At 40.1% G+C, this 24,283-nt stretch overlaps 1 protein-coding gene across 49 annotated transcripts in view; it reads left to right on the top strand.

Annotated features, from left to right (window-relative positions):
- The window catches only part of MAP4K4 (mitogen-activated protein kinase kinase kinase kinase 4), a 102,212-nt gene extending 78,176 nt beyond the window's left edge, over window positions 1–24,036 (top strand). For 32 of the 49 annotated variants that reach the window (XM_046662458.1, XM_046662466.1, XM_046662465.1 and 29 more), the window contains 9 exons: window positions 377–494; window positions 814–984; window positions 6,155–6,298; window positions 12,198–12,332; window positions 15,024–15,124; window positions 16,957–17,106; window positions 17,667–17,826; window positions 18,611–18,750; window positions 20,476–24,036. In XM_046662458.1, the coding sequence (XP_046518414.1) occupies window positions 377–494; window positions 814–984; window positions 6,155–6,298; window positions 12,198–12,332; window positions 15,024–15,124; window positions 16,957–17,106; window positions 17,667–17,826; window positions 18,611–18,750; window positions 20,476–20,559 (1,203 nt within the window). In that variant the 3' untranslated portion in view covers window positions 20,560–24,036. Of the gene's footprint in view, window positions 1–376; window positions 495–813; window positions 985–6,154; window positions 6,299–12,197; window positions 12,333–15,023; window positions 15,125–16,956; window positions 17,131–17,666; window positions 17,827–18,610; window positions 18,751–20,475 lie in introns of all 49 variants that reach the window. The other 17 variants (XM_046662464.1, XM_046662456.1, XM_046662452.1 and 14 more) reach the window with 1 other exon arrangement.
- Window positions 24,037–24,283: the final 247 nt, after the last annotated feature.

Genomic DNA, 24,283 nt, shown 5'->3' with positions numbered 1-24,283 from the left:
GGAGAGCAAATTCAGCAATTAATGAATTGAGATCAAGAAATGTCAAACCTCTTTTAGGAGTCTTCATTATAATTAGTAAAAATAAAAAGCTAAGAGCGTGAAGTGTAGACTTGATTGGTAGTTTGCAGCATTCCTGTCTTAGATGAGCAATATTTCCGAAAAGAGATGTAGCTCTTTCATTGGTTCCAGGTGAAACAGCTCGTTGTTGGGGTGTGTTGTGCACACGCAGAGGCACCCTCGAGAGCATTTTGGGGAATAATGCAGGAGATGCAGGGCTTTGTCTTGGGAAACAGTGCAGTATAGCAGTGGATTGAAATGTTTGATGTTCATCTTTTTAATGTCGTTTGTATTAATAAAATTGAAATTTACATTGCAGACTCAGTCCGCTAGTAGCACACTCCAGAAACACAAATCTTCCTCCTCCTTTACACCTTTTATAGACCCCAGATTACTACAGATTTCTCCATCTAGTGGGACAACAGTGACTTCTGTGGGTAAGTAAAGCAGCAGCAAGAAAGCAGCTGACAGACAGGACTGGGTCACTTTGCGCTGCTCTTTCTGGTGGCTTAGGCATGGCATGGCGGTTGTTGCAGGCACAAACTTGATACAGGAACGCCCATCCTGCTTGCATCGCCTTATTTGCAATGAGCTGCACAGTTGATTTCCTTTTCCATATACATTTCTTACAAATTTCTATTCCTTGACAAAGAGGTGGTTATGACCTGTGAATATTTACTTGAGGTGTAGTGGGGGAGGGAGAGAGGCGCAGTGTTTGTGTATACAGAAAATAATTTCAAGTGTACTGTGTTTTAGTGGGATTCTCGTGTGATGGAATGAGACCGGAGGCCATAAGGCAAGATCCTACCCGGAAGGGCTCAGTGGTCAATGTGAATCCCACCAACACTAGGCCACAGAGTGACACCCCAGAGATTCGTAAATATAAGAAGAGATTTAACTCTGAGATTCTGTGTGCTGCCTTATGGGGTAGGTATCTTAATGGCTACTCTGACCCTTTTATTTTTATTCTGAAGAGTGGACTGGTCTCTTAGAGAACTACTATTTTGGATAGTGTGGGGATTTTTTGAAAAGTTGTTGACAGATAAGATGGAAGGCGTCTATGATGCCCATCCTTGTACCTTGTCCTATAGAATCATGCAGGTACACATGCATGCCTGCCCTTGTTTCAGCCATCAGGTATTGGAAACAATGACTAATCTCCATTTCTTCATGTAAAGGAGAAAAATAAGATGAGAAAGACATTTGATTTGATCCATTTTTATAGGGAGAAAGAAGAAATGTGTTGAATTGCTTTTCTTGAAATGTTTCAGTTTAACATTTTTTTCTTTGATCTTTGTCACTTGGGTCTAACATCTAAATGAAGCTTTTAAAAGCAATCTCCCACTGGCCAAGAGTCTGCACAAGGTGCCTGTTGAGGTGACTTTACCTATTGAATACCTGCAGTGTTGGTGTAGCATCTTCGGAACTTAATTCACCATGTGAGGATATTCATGGAGAGTGTGTCATACACAGAGCCTTGCCATCTTACCTTCTGAGACTTGCCTTTCTATCAACAACCCTGGTCCATCACTTTCCTCACTCCCGTAGGTAGATGCTGCTTCATCCCTGGTCCATCACCTTCCTCATTCCCACAGGTAGATGCTCTCTTGGCCTTACCTTGTCTTCCAGTCCCACACTTTGTTTTTGTTCTCCTCCTCCCTGAACCCTGAAATTGGCTATTTTTAACAGGGATCCTGTTTCTGCTCAGAAAAGTTTCTTTATCCCTTGACATTGCAAGTATAAATGGAGACATGGAGTCCACTCATTGGTTTGAGTCCATGGCACATCCTCCTCAACATGATTATTCCGTGAATGTCAACGGCAGCCTCTGTATTCCCCACAGGGACTGCATTAGCTTTCCTCTCCTCACCCACTTCAGCCCCCTCATTCTCAGCCACTGACATTGCCCAAAGCAGCTGAGGCTGGCGGGAGGGCTTTGGCATTCGTCTTCCGAACCTCCAAATATTCCTTGTCATTGAAGGAGGAGCCTGTTACATGATAGAATTTCCTCCTCGTCCACCCTTTGGACGTGCATCTGTCCATTGACTTCTCTCTTGCCCCTCTCGTAAGCTCCTGCTCAGCCTCTCTCCCAGGGTTTTGGAGGAGTTCTCTCTACCATGGCACACACACCTGCTTTCTCTTTTATTTCCTAAGATTGGGATTTCGGTCCTTCTCACTACTGAGGAGTTTAAACCCCGTCATGAGTCGAGGCCGTTGCTTTTTTAACCTCCAAGGTGGAGGCAGCCAGAGTCGTTTGGGGGATTGCTGGGGTCACAATGTGGTCATGACATGCTCCCGTGCTCAGTGCATGTCAGTTGTGGTCATTTCAGGGAGCTGAGTTCCATCATTTTCATTCATATTAAAGGCCTTTCTTGGAGGTGTTTACATCATCAAAAATGGTGGTATTCAGTGTAGGAATGTGTTAAATATGTGACTTCTTTGGAATCTGGTCGAGTAATTTTTATCCAGAATGTTTGCACTTGGTAGCAGTCTTACACTTATTTTGTATCCTCTAATGTCCTGCAAAGTTCTGGTCCCATTCTAGGTGACATTAACTGATTTTTTGAAAATTAAAAGCCTTATTTTTCCTAGTTAACCTCTCCAATACCTCTGAGAAAAACAGCATATCTTGAGCCTATGTTTTTGAAAATGCAGTGCAGCTTCCATTTTATCATTATGTTACAGAAGAGATAAGAAGATGACTTAAAGTTGAAATACATCTCTATAAATCCATGTATTTGAGTCGCTCCTCGGCTAGGGGCACATCGGTGGTGGATTTCCTTACATTGCTTGTGATAGCTATCATGAGTTACCTTTTAAGTTAAGTTTAAAAATAAGCCTCTTAAAGACTTAGACCCAGAAAAGTTAAAACATGTACTTTTAGATCGATAACTCAACAAGAGGAGAAAATTCAGAGGACACTATAGTGTTTTGAGATGACAAAAATTGGCGCATTTATGTTCTGCTGACCAACGTTAGGTAGGTTAGTTTTTTGTGTGCCTTCCTAGAAAATGCTTGCAGCAAGCATTTTTTTAAATCACCTCATATATCTGATTTTTGTTCTGTAAATTGCTACGTAATTATTAAATTTTTTTAATAAGGCAGTTCCCCCTGTTTGCAGCCAGGATTATTTTAACACATCCTTTGAACATGGTTGTTTCCATTCTTGTGTTCATAATGAATTGTCTGCACTTAGCGCAGAGCTTTTCCTGTAGTATCAGAATTGATCATAGGATTTAAAGGAAATCTTACATCACGTGTTAGAGAGGGCTTAGCCATTTTCCCACCAGCCTACACCGGATTCCTGTGAGTACAATTCCAATTCCTAGGACAGCTTACATTTGAACAATTAGCGTTATAAATGTTAATTATGTCTAACAATTGAAAGGTTTAAAAGTATATTTATAAAAAATGATTGCAACGTGCAACTTAATTTTGTTCATGGGCCTGTAATTTCCAAGGTGGCTATTTTCCAGTGACTGTCTACATTCCTTCGACTGCTAGTTCTCAGTACTTTACAAAATTACACAGTGCTTGAAAACATATGATGGAGAATTAGAAGGTAGGGTGTAAGTGCCAAAATATCTGCAGTTTTTATGTATATGAAGAGATTTTTTTAAGCTTTGTCTTTTATTCTTTCATTCTTTCTTACTGTTAAATCTTGATTGATGTTTGAATGCTATTTATTTTTGGAAACCACATAATAGAAAGATTTCACAAGGCTCATATTTTGCATAGTTCTTACCAGCTTCTTGACTTAGATTTTTTTAGTTACTTGATCTTGAAGATTGACCAGGAAAATATTGAAATATTTTTATGAAATGAAACCTTTGGAACGGACTCTTTGTCTGGCAGCAGCTGGATCAGTTAATGTTTTGTTTTTTTCTGCTGCAAGCAACTTTAAAGCTATTTAGAATTCTCACCTAAGTATATGGAGAGAAAACACTAAGAATAATGTCCAAATAAATTCTACCTTGATAGGGAGGTAGTCATGGCAAAATGGCCAACTCAGAAGTAAAATTATATGAAAATGAGTGGAGCATTGCATAACCATTGATTTCTTTTACACTGATCATCTGTTTTTAAACTGGACAGTGATTTTTTTCCCTTAGCATTGTCATTATTTGATGGGTGTGATATATTTATTAAAGAAGAACTTCTTTTTTGTAAGAGCATAATGGCTTGTTGAAGCCTTACAAAGTGTAAGGCCATGAGTGCTAATTCAAAGCAGTGATGTTGCCTGATTAATAAAATACCAGGATCATCCATGGCTGCACTGGCTGTTATGGTAGCCATTGGCTTCATGTGACTATTTAAATTTAAATGAATTATAATAGAAAATTCAGTTCTTCCGTTGCACTAGCTACATTTCAAGTGCTCCGTCGCCATATGTAGTCCATTGGCTATTGAACATCACAGTAGAAAGTTCTATTGGATAAGGCTGGTCTAGATCTTAATTACAGATGATAGAGGAAGCCATATGCATTTATAAGTCTTTTTCCTTATATTGTACAAATGATCATATTTTGCGGGTTTTGTTTAAGTATCACTCTAGATGAGTAGGGAATGTTCAGGTTTTCTCCTTTTCCCCAAAATTCCAGAGGTTTCCCTCACATTTTCTTAAGTTATTTTGTGGCATATCAGGCTCTAAGAGAACGTCTCCAGAATGCACCTGTGATTTGGTGGTGGCATCTGTGGGCAGCATGCCCTGGGCTGCTCCTGTAGCACGTACGCTGTTTCTACAAGGGCCAGACACAAACTTGCATTGTATGCCTAATGGATGTTCAATGGGGGACTTTTGTCAGGTCACACTATTAGAAACTGTAGTTGTGTATCCGTAGAATTCATGAGGATTTCCTTACACGTTTTACATTTTTTCAAGGAATTATGCATTTGGGGCAGTAAGTGAATGATAGGGAGGGATAAGTAAGTTGGCTCAAGGGGCAGAGAGTTTTGAATGTTAACGAGGCATTTTTATGCTCCTCTATATAGACTGTGTAGTTTTTGAAGATACAGTATGACTCAGTATATATTGTAGGAAGATGAGGCTTGTTTTGGTGTGCAGTCATAAGAAAGTGGAAGGAGACTGTTGGAACAACCTCAGTTAAGGTCTCTATCCATCAATTACAAGGTGGCCGGGGCCTGAAGGAGGGTGAGAGCAGAGGAAAGGGAAAGGACGGAGGTCTCCTCAGGGTTTGCTGGTTAGTGTAGCTAGTCTTACAGAGCAGTTGTGGGAGAGGGGCTGCTGTTGATAGAAATGACAGAGGTGAAGTAGAAATTTATAGCGGGTAGAAAAGCAGGGAGGATGGGGTATGGAATTAGGAGTGATGGTTCTGAGGTAGTCCTCCAGCAGACAGACAGCAAGGGAGAGGTCTGTAGTTAAGAAGCAGAGAGGGTGCGTGGGAACAAGGAAGGAGACCAAACGCAGCTGGAGAGAGTGGGAAGATCGTGGCGGCACATAGTCAGCCAGGATGCGTCCTGGGGGGGTCACAATATTTTAATATTCCTGAAAAACTGAGGGACAGAGGGCAGAGTGCAGTTGTTTCTTTCTTGATGATGGAGAATGGTCTTTAAGAGAACTTTAAACTGAGTGATAAAGCCAGATCAGTCATAAACTGTTAAGGATTTAAGTGGGCTATATATAGCTCATTCCGGAAGTTTGCTGGTGAAGATAAAGACAGAGATGATAAGGGATAAGATAAAGAGATCATGGTGTCAGATGAAGGTTTGTGCTGGTGTCTCATGTGGCTAATGAGATGTAGAATCTGTAATACCAAGGAGATGGCGAGCTCAACACGTTGTGGGGGAAACTGAGGAAGAACTGGAAACTGGGGGATCAGGGAGGACATGGAGGGGATGAGACTTGCTCGTTTTCCCCCTTACATCCTTTTTTATATCTAAGTAACTAGTTCACCGTTACTCCTCTGTGGTGATTGCTGCAGTTCGGTTACTTCAACCTCTGACGGTACTAAGGATTTCTTTTTGTGGGTGAGTTAAGGAAACCACTCTTGTCCAGAAAGGTGTTGTCCTTTCCATATAGCGAGGCTGTTTTCCAAGCACAGAGTAAAATTTAGGCTTGTCTGTGTTCTTGAAACAGGAGTGAATTTGTTGGTGGGGACAGAGAGTGGCCTGATGCTGCTGGACAGAAGTGGCCAAGGGAAGGTATATCCTCTGATCAACCGAAGACGATTTCAACAAATGGATGTCCTTGAAGGCTTGAATGTCTTGGTGACAATATCTGGTAAGTATTTGTTTAGTAAAGCAGGATTATAGCACTGTTTAAAAACATCGTACTTCCCAGCACTAAACTTCAGTTAGCTCATTTTCTAACGTAGTGGCTGAATGAGATACAGCCATAGCGTGATTTTAAAATAATGCAATAGATGGGGCTGGCCCGGTGGCACAGCGGTTAAGTGCGCATGTTCCGCTTCTCAGCGGCCCAGGGTTCGCCGGTTCGGATCCTGGGTGCGGACATGGCACCACTTGGCACGTCATGCTGTGGTAGGCGTCCCACATATAAAGTAGAGGAAGTTGGGCACGGATGTTAGCTCAGGGCCAGGCTTCCTCAGCAAAAAAGAGGAGGACTGGCAGTAGTTAGCTCAGGGCTAATCTTCCTCAAAAAAAAAATAAATAAATAAAATAGTACAATAGAAAAATGTATTCGGATGTGATCCACACGTGCACACGTAACCAATGGCTCCTCTAAAGAGCAGTCTTGGGGCTGGCCCGGTGGCAGAGTGGTTAAGTTCACACGGTCTCCTTCGCCAGCCCAGGGTTCATGGGTTCAGATCCTGGGCGCAGACCTACACACGCTCATCAAGCCATGCTGTGGCGGCATCCCACATAAAAAAGAGAGGAAGCTTGGCACAGATGTTAGCTCAGAGACAATCTTCCTGACCCAAAAAAAAGACTTGAAAAGCATAGGACCGTGCACTTTGTGATTGACAGATCTCCCACATGACCCACACGCTCCCCTCTGTTGCTGGTGGGTTTACTTTCGCTCATCCAGTGTGTAGGTTTGTGTTGTCCACTTTCTCCCACAGGACTCTTTCATGCAAAAGGGATGATTCTTTGCCATGGTGGCAGAAGTATTGTGTTCTGTTTTCTCCTTACGTCAGTTAACACTTACTTTAAGTTTCTTTTTAGAAAGAGCATTTTTTTAGTATAAATTTTATAATGTATGTTCATTATAGAAAGTAAGAAACTACTGCAGAAAAGCAAGTAGGAGAAATAAAAGGAAATCATTCAGAGACAACATCTGTTACTTTCCAGTTTTTAACTTCTAATCTTTTAAACGTATGCACACTTAAAATACACACTTGGGGGGAAATCTGCATAAAAATGGTTCTGCAGTATTTCAAACATAGAATAATAATGAGAGAATAATATGATACCCACATACTGACTAGCTGGTTTTAGCACATGTATTTAGTTAAATACACTGTCATACATACAGTTAGCATCCCCTCCCTATCCACCCGCCTGTGGTAACCACTGTCCTGCAATTAGGGTGGATCCTGTCCAGTCCTGTTTGTCTAGACCATGTAGCCTGCTCTTGCCATGTCATTGAGCATTCCACCATGATACCCATTTTATGTGCCTACAGGATGTGTCTTTGTATAAATGTACTAAAATTTACTTACTCATCTTCTGTTGTAAGTCTTTCAGTTTACCCTCTTTTATCCCTCTCACATAAACATTTTTCACAAATTATCTTTGTAGCTTACTGAACATGTTGCATAGATCACAATTTACTAATAATTTGTATTGCTAGGGTCAAAGATTATGCAAAATTGTAAGATTTTAAATAGGTCTTATAATTACCAGCAGCAATTTTGATTTAATTATTTGCTAAGTCAAGCTTCTTAGTTTATATGTAACAGATTTCTTGCAGTTATTTTGGTCTTCAAATAGGCTTTTGGTTGTAAGTAAAGACATTTGTTGAAATGCAGAAATTTCACCGTCTCATACTTAAATGAGAAAACCATTTAAAACTTGAGTGTTGATGGGAGTAGGGTTTAAAATTGGAGGAAAAATAAATCTGCAGCTAAAAATGGTTTAAATTTCATTTTGTGATCCAGTGAGCAAGATGATTCCTGGGTATCAATAATCAGCTGATACCAGTGACAATGTATTGGTCTCTTTTCTGTATTCTTTTCCCTTTAGTAGCTTTTATTGGTTTTCACAATCATAAAAGTAACACATGTCAACTGTAGGAAGCTTCAAAAATAGAAAAAATTTAGGAAGAATAAAACAAAGTGTTACCCCCATCTCAGAGATAACTCTTGTTAACATTTTCTTATATTTCCTTCTCCTCTTTTCTATAAATGTATCTCACGTTACGAGAATAAAACACTATACATAAAACTATGTGGTCTTTGTTCTACTTAACGTATTATCTTGAGTATTTTCCCACACTCAAAAATTCTTAAGAACTTAAAATGATTGAAGTATAAAATGTAATACAGAAAGTCCAGAGATGCTCAGTGAACTGTCACAGTTAGAATCCGTCCCCCATGTAGCCCCCGTCCTGGTGAAGAAGTGGAGCAGTCCCAGCACCGCAGAAGCCACCCCGGGCTGCCTGCCCACTGCCTCCCGGTCACTGTCCCCTCCTCCCCAGAGGGAAGCACTGTCCTCACTTGGAACACCTTAGGCTGGCTTTGCCTTCATTGAACTGAATTCATATAAATGGTGAAATGGAAAGTGTTCTTTTGTATCTGGCTGCCTTCTTTCTACAGTAGTTTTAGGTTTAGAGAAAAAGTGAGCAGAACGTATAGGCAATGCCCATGTTACCCCTCTCCCCCAGTTTCCCCTGTTAGCTTTCCTTAGTGTAGTACATTGTTACAATTGATGAATCAGTATTAATAAACTATTGTTAATTAAAGTCCATAGTTTACATTGACATTCACTCTTTCTGTTGCACGGTTCTGCCAATCGTGTAGTTATCCACCATTACAGAATCACAGGGACTAATTTCACTGCCCTAAAAATCCACTGTGCTCCACCTGCTCATCCTTCCCCCAAAGGCCCTGTCAACAACTGAGCTTTCTTACTGTCTGTATGTTGCCTTTTTCAGAATGTCATAGTTGGAATTACGTAGTATGTCGCCTTTTCACACTGGCTTCTTTCCTTAGCAGTATGCATTTAAGCTTCCTCCATGTCTTTTCATGACTTGATAGCTCACTTCTTGTTATTGCTTGAATAGTGTTCCATTGTATGGGCGTACCAGTTTGTTTATCCATTCACTTGTTGAAAGACTTCTTGTTTGCTTCCAGGTTTTAGCAGTTATGAATAAAGCTGCTACAAACATTTGTGTTCAGCTTTTTGTGTAGTCATAAGTTTTCAACTCATATATTTGTAAATACCTGGGAGTGTAATTGCTGGAACGTAAGGTAAGACTACATTTAGTTTTGTAAGAAATTGCCGACCAGTCTTCCGAAGTGGCTGTATCATTTTGCCTTCCTACAAGCAGTGAATGAGAGTCCTTGTGCTGCACGTCCTCATCACCATTTGGTGGTGTCAGTGTTTTGGGTTAGTGCGGTGGTATCTCATTATTCCTTTAATTTGAAATTCCCTGATGACATACGATGTTGAGCATCTTTTCATATGCTTGTTTGCCATCTGCATGTCTTCTTTATGACGTATCTGTTAAGGTCTTTTGCCTGTTTTATAATTGGGTGGTTTGTTTCCCTTTTGTTGCGTTGTAAGAGTTCTTTGTATATTTTGGATACAAGTCCTTTATCGGATAGGTGTTCTGCAAATATTTTCTCCCAGTCTGTTGCTTATCTGTTCATTCTCTTAACAGTGTCTTCTGCAGAACAGAAGTTTTTAATTTTAATGAGGTCTGACACCAATCTTTTCTTTCATTTATCGTGCTTTTGGTGTTACATCTAAAAAGTCATTGCCAAATCCAAGGAGATCGCACCTAGATTTTCTCCTGTGTTACCTTCTAGAAGCTGTACAGCTTTGCATTTTATGTTTAGGTCTAGGATCCATTTTGAGTTGATTTTTGTGAAAGGTTCCAAGTCTGTGTATAAATTCACTTTCTTTTGCCTGTGGATGTCCAGTTCGAGCAACATTCATTGAAAAGACTGTTCTTTCTCCATTGAATTGCTGTTGTTCCTTTGTCAAAGATTAGTTCATTACAGTTGTGTGGGTCTATGTCTGGGCTCTCTATTTTGTTTCATTGATCTATTTGTCTTTTGCTAATACGATGCTATCTTGATTGCTGTAGCTTTCCAGTAAATCTTGAAGTCAGATAGCGTCAGTCCTCCAAATTTGTTCATCTGTTTCAATGTTGTATTGGCTTGTCTGGCTCTTGCCTTTCCATATAAACTTTAGAATCAGTTTATCAATATGCATAAAATAACTTGCTACGATTTTGTTTGGGATTACGTTGAATCTATAGATCAAGTTGGGTAGACCTGACGTCTTAACAATACTGAGTCGTCTTATTCATGATCGTTGAATATCTCTCCGTTTATTACATCACCTTTGATTTCTTCATAGTTTTGTAGTTTTCCTTGTCGGGATGTTGCACAGGGCTATTTTGTTAGATTTATAACTAAGTATTTCACTTTTTTCTTTTAGTGCTACTGCAAATTGTACTGTTTTTAATTTCTAATTTCTTGTTGTTAGTATATAGGAAAGCAATGGACTTTTGTCTGTTATCTTTGTATCTTGCAACCTTGCTATAATCACTTATTAGTTCCAGGGATTTTTTGCCAGTTCTTCAGCATTTTCTACCTTGACAATCATGTCTTGTGCAAACAAAGATAGTTTTATTTATTCCTTCTCAATCTGTATACCTTTTCTTTTTTTTTTTCTTATCTTATTGCATTGTAATGGGAGTAATGAGAGGGGACATCCTCCCTTTGTTCCCCATCTTCGGGGGGAAGTATCTAGTTTCTCATCATTAAGTATGATGTTAGTTCTAAGTTTTCTGTAGTTGTTCTTTATCACATTGAGGCAATTCTCCTCTATTCCTGTTTGCTGAGAGATTTTATCATGAAATGGGTGTTGGGTTTTGTCAGATACTTTTTCTGCGTCTACTGATGTGATCATAGGACTTTTCTTCTTCAGCTTGTTGATGTGTCTGATTTCTTTTGCTCAACATCATTTTTTTGTTGCTTGTAGCTGTAGTTTGTTTTTCATTCCTATGTGTGACTACACTACAATTTCTTTACTTATTCCACTGTTGATAAACATTTGCGTTGTTTTCAGTTTGGGGCTAATATGAACATTGCTGCTATGAGCATTCCTGTTCATGTATTTGGGGCTCATACACACACATTCTTATTAGGAGAGAAATTACTGGATCATAAGTAGAGTATACGGATATCCTACTTTAATAGTGCCAGGCTTTTCAAAGTGGTTCTAACAGTTACAACACTAGTCTGTGGAGTTTCTAATTGTGCCATACCTCTTCTAGTTTTGGGTATCGTCACTCTTTAATTCTAGGCACTCTGATAGGTGTATAAAATTGTATCTCCTTATGGTTTTAATATGCATTTACTGTTGACTATTGAGAGCAAGTACCTTTTTCTGTATCTTACGTATAACTTCTTTTACCTGTTCTAGTTGCTTGCCTAGTTTTCCATTGGATTGTCCCTCTTCTAATTGATTTACAGGCGTTCTTTACCTATTCTGGATGTGAGTCCTTCGTCAGCTCTGTCAACTGCATACATCTCCAGTTTGTGGCTTGCCTTTTGCTCGATTTGAGTCCCTGCATTGGGTGATTTGTTCAACCCTGCTGTGCTATCAAATGGGAAATAATAGCTACACTGGAGGGTTTTTGAGAATCAGATGACATAATATTGTGAAAGTATCTTAGAAACTCTGTTGGTTGTATTGTTGTGCACGTGTGTTGTGTGTCTTATTGATACTGTACGTCTATATGAGTTCCTTATTCTTCTAAAATCTTCCCTTCTAGCTCAGGCCTACACTTGGTGATAAGTCTATAGGGGTTTTCAAAGTCCATCTGAATAGCTTGAATTGAGTTTCTGGTAAAACTCTGATACAAAATGGTTCCCTTAGGGGCATTATATTTATTTATTGAAGTTTCTTTTGGTTACTATTGTTATTACTGATGATAGGTGCTTTTGAATATGTATGTGAAGTATTTGTATTTGTTTTGCTAGGCAAAAAGGATAAATTACGTGTCTACTATTTGTCCTGGTTAAGAAATAAAATACTTCACAACGATCCAGAAGTCGAGAAGAAGCAGGGATGGACAACCGTGGGGGACTTGGAAGGGTGTGTGCACTATAAAGTTGGTAAGTTCCAGGAGGCTCATAAGGGTTTTTTTTCCCCCAGGGTTTAATGAGTTTCCATTTAAAATTTACATATTCTTTGAAGCTTTTAATAATAAACTTGTGTCTGATACATGTAGCTCATTTCTGTTGTGATGTTTCTAAGGCGTCTTCTGCTAATCCTGAAGTCTTGTCTAGACTCATGGTGCACCTTTAGGCATAACACAGTTCATCCTGCTGCGCACTCGGTCCTCCCTCTGTCTCGTCCTCATAGTTTGTCCTGTGAGAGTCTCTCTTTGACAGTCCGCATTCTTCTCTAAGGTGTTGTTTGAATAACCTTGTTAAAGACGTCTTGCCAGAGGAAAGTTGGCTGGTGGATTCCTCCTTTGTGCTCCAGGTTTATTCTCCATTTTGAGGATGAGGCCTCTGGGTCCTTGCCAGTCACTGATAGAATGTTTGAGAGTTTGCCTAAAGAGCTGTTGCGTGTTGTTTTAAATTAACTGCACTGTGCAAAGCTCCTGTGCTCTTTACTAGTGAATGTATCTAGCTGGCTAGTGAGTGTTTCATGGCAACTGTGCTGTTGTTTTCTTTTTGGCATGCATGCTGTAGTTCTTGTGAAATAAGATGTTGAAAGAATAAAACCAAAACTTTTTTTTTTTTTTTGCTGAGGAAGATTTGCCCTGAGCTAACATCTGTGCCACAGTCTTTTTCTATTTTTTATGTGGGTCGCTTCTACAGCATGGCTGCTGACAAGTGGTGTAGGTCCATGCTCGGGAACTGAACCTGGGCTGCCAAAGCAGAGCATGCCACACTGAACCAATAGGCCACAGGGCCAGTGCCCAAAACAGATTTCTTTGTGTATGAGAAAACCCCAAAATTCTGATACTAATGTTAGAAATAAAGAAGAAATAATGGAGCTTAGCCAAATTAAAGTTTTATGGGAGAGATGGTATATTCTAATGGAATTTGAAATGGGTAGTTGAGAACAATACCAAATGGTCTGTGTGTACTTAAGACTGATGAACATAAGGGGCCTATTGAAAGTTGATTTCTGCTTATATGTTTTCTTTTTTCTATGTTTATGAAGGTACGTAGCATATACTAGAGTCAGTTCCTCTGCTCCCAGGGCTATTACAGTCCTTGACGTTGTCTCCTTGTTTATCTGATCTGTTCGTAACCCTCAGCTCATTGGTTAATGATGACTGCAGGAGCCACCACAGTATTGGAATGATTCTGAGTGATACTGGAAAGTAGTACTGTCTCCTTGGTGTAGATTTGGGGGTTAGGATTTTCTGTGTTGTGTTTATGTGAAATATTTTTATCTGTTGAAGTGTAACTAAAATCATCTAAGGCTGACTTTAATCAAAGAGTTCATAAGATCTGAAATGGTCATGAGTAGATTATACTACAGGGGGAGCTAGAGGCAGATGTCTTAGACCATCTTGGGCTTTTCATCCAAAGGAAACAGTGGTCCTCAGGCCTGTCATTCTTACAGAGACGAGTGTGTAATGCCATTCTTTGTTATCGTTATGCTTTTAGAAAACTATTTGCAGTTTATCAAGACCTGTGCTGTACAGTGTGGTTGCTATCAAGAACAGGGGGCTATTTAAATTTACGTTTAAATTAATTAACATGAAATAAACTTTAAAATTTAGTTCCTCAATAGCACCAGTATGTTCCAAGTGTCCTCTAGCCACATGCAACTACTAGTGGTCATCATATTAGCAGCACAGATATAAAACCTTTCCATTATCACAGAAAATTCTATTAAACAGCCCTTGTTTGGACAACCTCTTATAATCCTTTGTGTCTTAATCTTAATGTCAATGGTTTATTTGAAGAGTGACAATATATGGAATTTAACGAGAATTATCAAGTTAACAAGCCATCTCTCGTGTACAAAGGAAGAATCAAGTAGTAGTGTGCTATTAGATAGCTTAGAAAGAAACCAGTGGGTTTGCACCAGACCAGTAAGTCCTGTGTGGTCAGGGTCCCTCAGAGCATGTTTTAAAGCAGAGTGGCCTGGCTATAAGACAGTCAAAACAGCTGTGTAAGGGGACATCTTTTAAAATGTATATATAGTTGAAGAGAGATTTCCTTTGCTACTGCTCTTTTCATACAGAACTTCAGGTGGAGTTCTCACAGTCACTACCTCTAGATCAGGAAGTGGTTTGAAGTTGGGCTTGGTCTTGTCCACAGAAACAGATAGAGGTCACACTCAGTCAGTGAGTATTGTGGTATAGCCTTCTGTGTTCCTCAGTCTGTAGCCCTGTGCAGGACTCAAGAAAAGCCACGTGGGAGATTGGACCTCTTGCTGTGACTTGAGCCTATTGGCTGATGAATCACGTCCTTCTGAAGTACTATAATACTGTGCCCTTGAGACTTTAGGGTGGTGTCACTGGCACGGTCTTGATTATTAAATACTTGCAAGCTGAGAAGGTTAGGAACATTGGTGAAAGTACTCATTGATGGGAACCAGCGTATTGGAGTTGAGTCCAACGGAACATCAAGAAAGATGGGGACAGCCTGGATTATACATGAGAGAATTGGAAAAGGAAACTGTGAGGCATGATCTCTCTCAACATTTTTCTCCTGTTGGTTTGGGTGAAATAATAGAAGGCGTATTTATTAAGTTTGCAGAAGACCCGTAGAAGAACATAGAGTTCCATGTTGGTACTGACCTGTGCTTCTCTTGTTTTATGTTTGTTTTTTCAGTAAAATATGAAAGAATCAAATTTCTGGTAATTGCTTTGAAGAGTTCTGTGGAAGTCTATGCGTGGGCACCCAAGCCATATCACAAATTTATGGCCTTTAAGGTAACAGTATCAAGTGCACTTAAAAGTAGCATCAGCTGCGCATGCTGTGACCAAGAGCCAGCGAAGAAGGTTAAAAACTCTGCACAGTTACACCTGATCCTTTACAAGCTATGTACTAACATAGTGTAGAGCCTTATCGTAAGAGAGGCCATTTCTAATGTAATAAGCCTAAGCTGTCTGCTTTCTGCACTCTCCCAGCATAGGAACGAGAGAGCTGAATGTTGGGCAGGCGCTTTGATGGATGTGGCAATGTGGTAACAGAGGAAAAGACAAAATAACACTGCCTCCACTTAAAAAGCAGACCTTGACCTTCTACTTAAAATCACAGATGTGTGTAAAGATTTAGGTATATTTTTGATAACCAGAAATTATCCAGTAATAGGCAGCTTTATGGTATATCTGTTCAATAGAGTACTAATTAAAAACTAAACTACAGAAATTCTTCATGACACAAGGAATGTGTATTACACATTAAAAAAGTAAGTTAACAGGGGCTGGCCCCGTGGCCGAGTGGTTAAGTTCGTGCGCTCCGCTGCAGGCGGCCCAGTGTTTCGTTGGTTTGAATCCTGGGCGCGGACATGACACTGCTCATCAGACCACGCTGAGGCAGCGTCCCACATGCCACAACTAGAAGGACCCACAATGAAGATATGCAACTATGTACCAGGGGGCATTGGGGAGAAAAAGGAAAAAAATAAAATCTTTAAAAAAAAAAAAAAGTAAGTTAACAGTGTGTATAATATACCATTATTGTTTTAGAAAAATATTAGAAGTTATTTTTCTTTTTATAATTCTAGAGTTCACACTAGATACAAATTTATAATTAAATTTATAATTAAATTTTTAATTAAAAGTGATATTACCATGACATTAGGTATTATAAATAACTTAACATCACTTCTAATATTAGACACAAAACCTTAAGCATAGCCCCTGGGGATGTTTTAGTGCAGGGCAAGAAATTAAGAATTTTTCATCCGAAATGATTCTATTTACTAATTTTTTAAAATAGTTTTGATGTATTTTATAAGGGTAAACTTCAATTAGTTGGAAAATTGACATATTTAGATTGCTTATTGCCGGTTCCCCAGTAAAACAGGATAGATGGGGTTACAATATTTGCTTAAAAAATAAGCCCACATATTATTGACTAAAAATAATTGGTTGTAAAATTACAATTATCCTCTGAGATCTGGTCTTAATATCCTTTATGTACCAGGTACTGTTCTGTTTGCTTTTATAAATATCTTATTTCAATCTGTCTTGTGAGCTGTAGGTGTTGATATTAGTGAAGAACTGAGGCCCTCCAGTATGCTAATAGGCCATCCAGGCTCTTACAATACGTTACAGCCTTTCGTCACCATATCATTCTAGTCAGAAAATTAAAGTACCAGTCTATACAGCTCAAGTAGTGACTGCTGATCATACTGATCCAGTTCTCAGTATGTGACTCCTACAGCTCCTCGAGGCTCTCTTTCCGTCATCTGCATTTGAATAGTTGACTCAATGCTACAGAAAGTCCTCATTATTTCACGTTAGATGTTTTTCTCACCAAGACAACAGAACTGTAAGTGACAGAGCAGAATTCCTGGGCTAGGTAGGGGGAGTTTGGGACATGCTTCTGGAAGGATAGTCTTCCAGATACTGGTTAAGAGACAAATCTTACTGTATTACAGACTTGTTTTATAGGGTATTTTTGCTTATAGTTGTTGCCAGGGAGGCTTAGTAATTGAATAACTGAGTACCTAGGGTCTGGCTTCTCTAGTTTGATCTAGTATTAGAAATAAGTTCTACTTTGTCTTACTGCTTCTCTCTTGGTTACTTCTTTGTAGTCATTTGGAGAATTGGTACATAAGCCGTTACTGGTGGATCTCACTGTTGAGGAAGGCCAGAGATTGAAAGTGATCTATGGATCCTGTGCTGGATTCCATGCTGTTGATGTGGATTCAGGATCAGTCTATGACATTTATCTACCAACACACGTAAGAAAGAACCCACACTCTATGGTTGGTTGACTGGCTTCATTTTGTTTTGACTTTTTTCTTTACTCTGCTTAGTGAACTAACACAAGCAGGGATTTCTTACTTCCCCATGGTGTGGGGGTGAGTATTTAAATGATGTGTCATTTTCAATAGCTCCATGCTCTGAAACAAGTGGAAATCCACTCTCCTGGCTCTGTGAAGCCTTCCTGAGAACCTCTTAGCCCTGGCTTTGACTAACATGGGATGGATTTGGGGCAATTGCTGGCAGATCAGAACATCCCTGGGTTGGGAGTGGTTTAAGGAACATAATTTCTTACTTGGAGCCCACAATTCAATTATGTTCCAAGGGCCTCACAAAATGTGAACTAGTGGAGTTTGTGACCTTACAAGGTAGACTTTGGAATGTATAGCTCATGTATTTTCCAAAATGTTGTCGAATTGCTGTATATATCACCAGGAATATGAACCAGAGCTTTCACCAAGACAGTCTGATTGAGCACTTTTGTGGGGATAGCAATAGCCACAAACATGCTTCCCTGCACTTTGTTCCTCTTCTCTAGATCCAATGTAGCATCAAACCCCATGCAATCATCATCCTCCCCAACACAGATGGAATGGAGCTCTTGGTGTGCTATGAAGATGAAGGGGTTTATGTGAACACCTATGGAAGAATCACCAAGGATGTGGTTCTGCAGTGGGGAGAGATGCCAACATCTGTAGGTACGCACCACTCACAGGAAGAGGGAGCACTTAGAAGAGTGGAGCCATCTCTGAAACGGCATATATTCATCACACTAATTTTCCGTGCTCTTCAGACCTTTTGGCGATTTACCAGAGTGGTTGGCACTAGATTGTGAAAAGTTAGATTGTAGACTATGGGACTGACCATAGTCTATTTCACAACAAAATCCAAGTATTTATTTAATATTTCTTAAAACCCTGTCGTTCACAATCCTTCATTTAATCCTTAAGACGTCCAGGGAAAATAGGACAGGTGGTGTTGTTAACTCACTTGTGGAAAGTCAAGGGACGCAGAGAAAGGTAAGTGATTTGCTCTTGTGAGTGGCAGAGCCACAGCTGGAAACAGCCTCTTAATCTTGAGGCGTGCGTCAGCAATGAAGGCTGGCATCTGAAGCGTCCGTGGCTTTATGTTGGTATCCCCAGCCTATTCTGATTTTATTGCTGTTAGGTCACTGTCTCGTCCACTTTCTTTACTTGTTCCTACCTTCCTTCGTGACTGGTGTGATGAAAATCAGAGCTCTTAACTGTAGATTCAGTGGTTCGTTGCTCAACATAAGCGTGATGTACCTTGGGAGTTAATAGAGTCACCCGTTGACACAAACTGCCACTTCCCAGGATAGAGCAAAAGGTTGCAAAGGTGAAGTTCAAAACAAAAATCCTTTAAATGTTAGATGTTTGGCGGGGGGCGGGGGGGGCACATAAGCAGCATCTTTTCATAGCAGTTTCCCTATCTAACACTATGTGTTTTTCCCCTCTCTAAAAGCATATATTCGATCCAATCAGACGATGGGCTGGGGAGAAAAGGCCATAGAGATCCGATCTGTGGAAACTGGTCACTTGGATGGTGTGTTTATGCACAAAAGGGCTCAAAGACTAAAATTCTTGTGTGAACGCAATGACAAGGTAATGGTTCCTTATAGATTCTTTTTACGTGCTATCATCTTTGAACAATGGTTTATTTTCCATGGAGTTTAGTGAAACTTTTCCTTGGGATTTTGATAGATTCCAAAGTAAATTCATCAAGGAACTTCTTTTTAGGCCTGTTTAATGAGGGTTGAGGTATATTTTATTTTGATTTTGCTGTGAGGGGGTGGAGATACTTATCTCTACAGAAATCGTCCTATCTTGGGTTTTTCTTTTTTAACCCCATTTGGTGACCTGTCTAGGCTATGTTTGATTTAGGGCTAGGGAGGGTTAAAACTGCCAATTTAGGTGGATGGGATCTCTTGTGATTAGAAGGAAGCACCCCTGCAAGTTTGAGTGCAGTAAGTTTCCTTTGCCCTGATGGGTATCAGAAACATACCACTTGTTAGTCTGCCTTTTGAGTAGTGAAATAACTTCATAGTTGCAGGTCAGAAGTGCCTAACAGTATAAATCATTTTATGCAGAAGCTTGAGCACCTCCTGCAGCTGAGACCTCAGGGCAGCAAAGCCCCAGTTGAAGCCTTTGTTTTTCAATCTGGCCACGTCCTTGTGTTCTCCAGGGCCTACTCGCTCCCCAGGAGTCCCTCCCCAAAACTGGCCTTGGACAGAGCAGATCGACGACCAGGGGTGTTGTCCATCCCGGCCTGCTTTGAAAAGGACGTCAGGGGTGGAATAGATCATTGCGAAGCCCAGCTTTTTCTCTCTCTTCTGTCCACTTGGATAAAAACATGTCTAACTACCTGACGCAGCCCACTACAACCTTAGAAACTTGCCTCTTAAGAATATTTCCACCTCTTGCTTCATGATAAAATATGTTAAACATCCTAGTAACCTGCCTGCAGGTCGACTTCTCAGATTAAATTTAAAAATTCATCGTGACAAAGAAAAGCTTTGCATCTTTTCTTGCAGCTGGTCCTCTTGCCTGCCCACCTACGTACTCAACACAAAAGCCGGGTCACCACTGACCCACTTTCTTCTGCAATCCTATAGCTCATTTACTGTTAGAGTTGACTTTTTTTTTTTTGCTACATAGTATCTCCCAAATCTTTTACCTTGAAAATCCATACAACCTTAGAGCTAATCCAGGATTTTGCCAGCCTTTTGGCTTATCTTTTCCGAAGTATGTATTGTAGCCATAACTGTAATATTCTTTGAACTTTAGGCATTTAAATATTTTTATCATCCATGATCTCATATCCCTTAAGGTTTATTAACAACAGGTACAAAAGTAACTTATGTTACTTTGGCTATAAAGTCATATCAAATAAATGATATATTTAGCTTAATTTTTTAAGAGGAAAATTGGGTTGCTGAGGTCCTCCCCGTTCCTCATTGAGTTTTCCAAACACATTTATTGTGTAGCAGGTATTAGCAGTGAGATAAAAAGAAATAACCCAGTTTCAGAAACGTCACTTTTTTTCTTTGCGTTCTCACAATATGGCAGTGTGTACAAGGAGTTACTCACCTACTTAGCCTTCTCATTTATAATAAAAATTGGCTACAGGTGATCACTCCTTGTAAATGATAAAATGACATCATCCCAGATTTTCTTTTGAAAAGGGCCTTTGGGCTTTTAAGCGTCCTGCATTTGGAGGCGTCCAGGTTGTTGGGGGCTCTGGGCTGCCCGCCCAGGACCCGCAGGAAGCGTTGCTCCGCTGGCTGTGCTGTGTTTCCTGACCGCTCCCTCTCTCTTTTGCCTTTGTAGGTATTCTTCGCCTCTGTTCGGTCTGGTGGCAGCAGTCAGGTTTATTTCATGACGTTAGGCAGGACTTCTCTTCTGAGCTGGTAGAAGCAGTGTGATGAGGATTGCCGGCCCCCAGAGTCTTCAAGATCCTGAGAACTTGGAATTCCTTGCAACTGGAGCTCGGAGCTGCACCGGTGCAGTCCAGGACAGCTGTGGATGCAGACACCACGTGTGGGGTTCTTTTTCACCTTTCCTTCCTGCTTCTTTCTTACCAGTTTATCCCCATTCTCTTCTTTTCCTTACTCAAAAATAAATCAAGGCTGCAATGCAGCTGGTGCTGTTCAGATTCTACCCTCAGGTGCTATCAGTGTTTGAGATTGAGCATCAGACCAGAAAGCAAACACCTTTCCTTCAGCTCCAGAATTCCTTGTCTCTGAACGACTCTGTCACATGGGTGTCTGAAGGCGGAGACTATGACCATGCCGCTGGTGTTGGAAGTGGGCACAAGGAGGTGTGAAGTGGTGGTCTAACAAGCAGTGTGCTGAAGCAGAGAGCAGATTTAATATAGTAACATTAACAATGTATTTAATTGACATTTCTTTTTTGTAATGTGACAATATGTGGACAAAGAAGAAGGTGCAGGTTTAAGAAGTTACTATTTATAAAATGTGAAAGACACAGTCACTAGGAGAACTTTTTTGTGGGTGGGGCTTGGGAGGTGGGGTGGGGTGGGTTAAGGGCGCCCCATTTTGTTTCTTTGGAGTTTTTTTTTTTTTTTGGCTTGGTCAAGAACTCAGTCATTTTTCTGTGTACCAGGTTTTGCCTAAATCATGTGCAGAGGGTTCTTAAAAAAAAAAGGAAAAAGAAAATGTGTGCATTTGTCTAATGGCCAGAACTTTGTTGTGTGACAGTATTAGCACTGCCTCAGTTAAAGGTTTAATTTTTGTTTAAACCTGGAAGTGCGACACCAGTTTCACCATAGTCTGCACTTAACAGAGGAAAAAAATTTTTTTTCAACCACATTTATTTTTTTGCCTACCTCATTGTTTTTAATGCATTAAGAGGTGGTTTAGTTTATATGTTTTTGGAGAAAGACATTAATGTTTAATTTAATCTTAATACCAAAACTATCAGATTGAAGTGTAACTGTTCTTTTGTCACAGGTCTCAGTAGGCACAAGAGAAATTGTCCCTGAAGACAAGAAATAGCCATATGGCTTTATCATGCTGATTAATGCAGCCTGCTTTCTAAGTTGAGAGAGCAGAATGCTTTGTTTTCACCATATTCACCATTAGTGGCTGATGGGCAGCGTAGCCTACAACACAAGGGGCCTCATTGTTCTCCGTTGGGGGTTTGGTAGCAGACAGGTGGTCATATTAGAATAGTCACACAAACTGTTCAGTGTTGCAGGAACCTTTTCTTGGGGGTGAGGATATTTCCCTTTTTTAAAAATGCAATGCACTAAAACTATTTTAAGAATGTAGTTAATACTGCTTATTCATAAGACAGCATCTTCCTGTGTTTTAGGTATAATATCAAAGCCCTGGCTTTTCTTGTTTGCTCACTTGCTCTCTTGTTCTCTCTCTGTTTTTTAAACCAGTTTTACTTTATGAATATGTTCATGACATTTGTAATAAATGTCTTGGGTAATAATTTGTTTCATGGCTTCATGGTCACTCAATTCCTCTGAGGACGTTAATCTCTTGGTACAGGAGCAATGCCCAGTGTCCTGGTTCTCCTGTCTTGCTTTCCTCTTGTTGAGTTCTGAGTTGGGAATGTTGTGTGATGGCTACTTTAAACTTTGTTCACCAGACAGAAGCTTGGTGTTTCATAGGTTTAATCCTCCTTTGTAGTTAATTTTCTTTTATAACATGAAAGTGGGGAATTTTCCGCCCAAAAATGTAGTAATTATTTGCACCTATTTGCCGAGGCTTTGCCCAGCATTGTCATCCCTCTTAGCATCCGTTTTAAATGCTGTCGTTCTCTTCCTCCTGGTTCAGCATTTTTGCCAAAGGCTCTCATTTGAATTACAAAAATCTAGTGAAAAATACATACACTCAGAAATGCATAAATGACAGCTGGTTGTGCATACCCACAAAGACAAGATAAGCTGAGAAAGCTTTCCTCTCTTTTGGAAGGACAAGGCCGTGGAAATGGTTTTCCCATGTGTGTGACTTTAGAGTAGTGCTCATGTCCAAAGCAGAAAGAACTAGATTTTTCCTACAAATTTGTAGTTAACATAAAGAAGATTGAAGAGTTAATGCCACCTTTGGAGAAGGGACTTCTGAGATAGGCCAGATTCCATCACCATAGGACTTCAATCAAAAATCAGATTTCTGCTGGCGATTTCCTAACATGTTTGGCTTTGCAAGTGAGATGGCACGTGCCAGTGAACACGTGTGCATGCCAAGAGGAGAAAGAATTGGATGGCTTGATCGATTGTAGCCCCTCCACGGCTTTAGAGAGAGGTAAAAGTTGGGCAGGTTTCTTTGGAAAAATACTGAACTTCTGATACCAGTGTGGAAAAAATAAAAAAGAACGAGGTATCATGATCTTAATTATCCACAGACTTGAAGCTCAGTGTCTCTAAGTCAAGATGTGTTTCACAAATAATGCAAGTGGTATGTCATTGAAGTTACTGAGTATTTAGAACTTGACAAAGACTGGCTTTCCCTTATGAAGTGATGGAGTCTGTGCTCAGGTCAGAATGGTCCTGTCCCACGTGCACAGTACCAGGCCCCACCTGGCATCTCTGGGTGTTTGAGTTGAACGGAATCGAGTCCATTGCTGGGCATCATGTACTGAGGTCGGAGCACCGTTTGTCCTGGCGCAGGCTCCTGGCGTGTGCTGTCCCTGGCTGTGGTGTCCTTCCTTCCTCGCCTCACCCTTGTTAGCCAGACTGTGTGCTGCAGCTTGAAGCAGGCGCCGAATTAGGTTTCTTTGTACAAGATTGTGACTTGTTGAGATTTCATTCTTCCACAGAAGGGATGATTCTTTTAACAGGGTAGTGACTTCACAGAAGTGCCAAGATGGCAGAATTACAGAGGAAAACAGTATTACGATGATACCATTAAATATGGAACATTGGAAACTAGTATAGCAGTGCTCTTCAAAACACAGATGTGTCTCTAGGTTTAGTCAAAGCTTTAATAAGTAATACCTTTCTGTATTTAAGTCAGAGTAACTCTGTATTGAGTGCAGTGTTTTTACTTTTTTCTCATGCACATGTTATGTTGGAGAAAATGTTTACAAAAATGGTTTTGTTACACTAATGTGCATCACATATTTATGGTTTATTTTTAAGTGATTTTTTTATGGGTTTTTTAGGTTTTTGTCTTAGTTGTAGTCCACTTATGGTGATTCATAATCCCTAATTTTGCCAATTATAAATTTGCTAAACAGTAATAAAAACGACAAACTGCATTAAATTTACTAATCATAGAGCTGCAAAGCAGACTGGTGGCAAGTACACAGCCTTCTTTTTTTCAGTGCTAATTTGTCTTCTGTGTATTATGAAAATTACTGTTGTCCCTCCTCCTCCCCCTTTTTTCCTTAAATAAAGTAAAAATGACACCTATCTTATGTGGCATGAGTTTCAAATATATTCTGATCCTTCAGAATGTTTCCTTCCCATGAGGATCCGTATTTCGTGTGTACCTCCCTCTGCAGTGCAGCCCCGGCTCGAGTGGGCGGCTCCCCTGTCCCGCCATCTCCTGTGACGGGGATCACCAAGATCTCAGAAGGAAATTGGTGGTGAGCTCTTGATCACCATGTTCCTGAAGCCAGAAACAGAGTAAGTTGATCCTTCAGGAAGAAATAAGGTTTTACT

The sequence above is a fragment of the Equus quagga genome, chromosome 5, assembly GCF_021613505.1.
Source record: "Equus quagga isolate Etosha38 chromosome 5, UCLA_HA_Equagga_1.0, whole genome shotgun sequence".
Taxonomy (NCBI): Eukaryota; Metazoa; Chordata; class Mammalia; order Perissodactyla; family Equidae; genus Equus; species Equus quagga.
The sequence above is the reverse complement of the archived record's forward strand: the minus strand, read 5'-3'. Positions and strand labels throughout refer to the sequence as shown.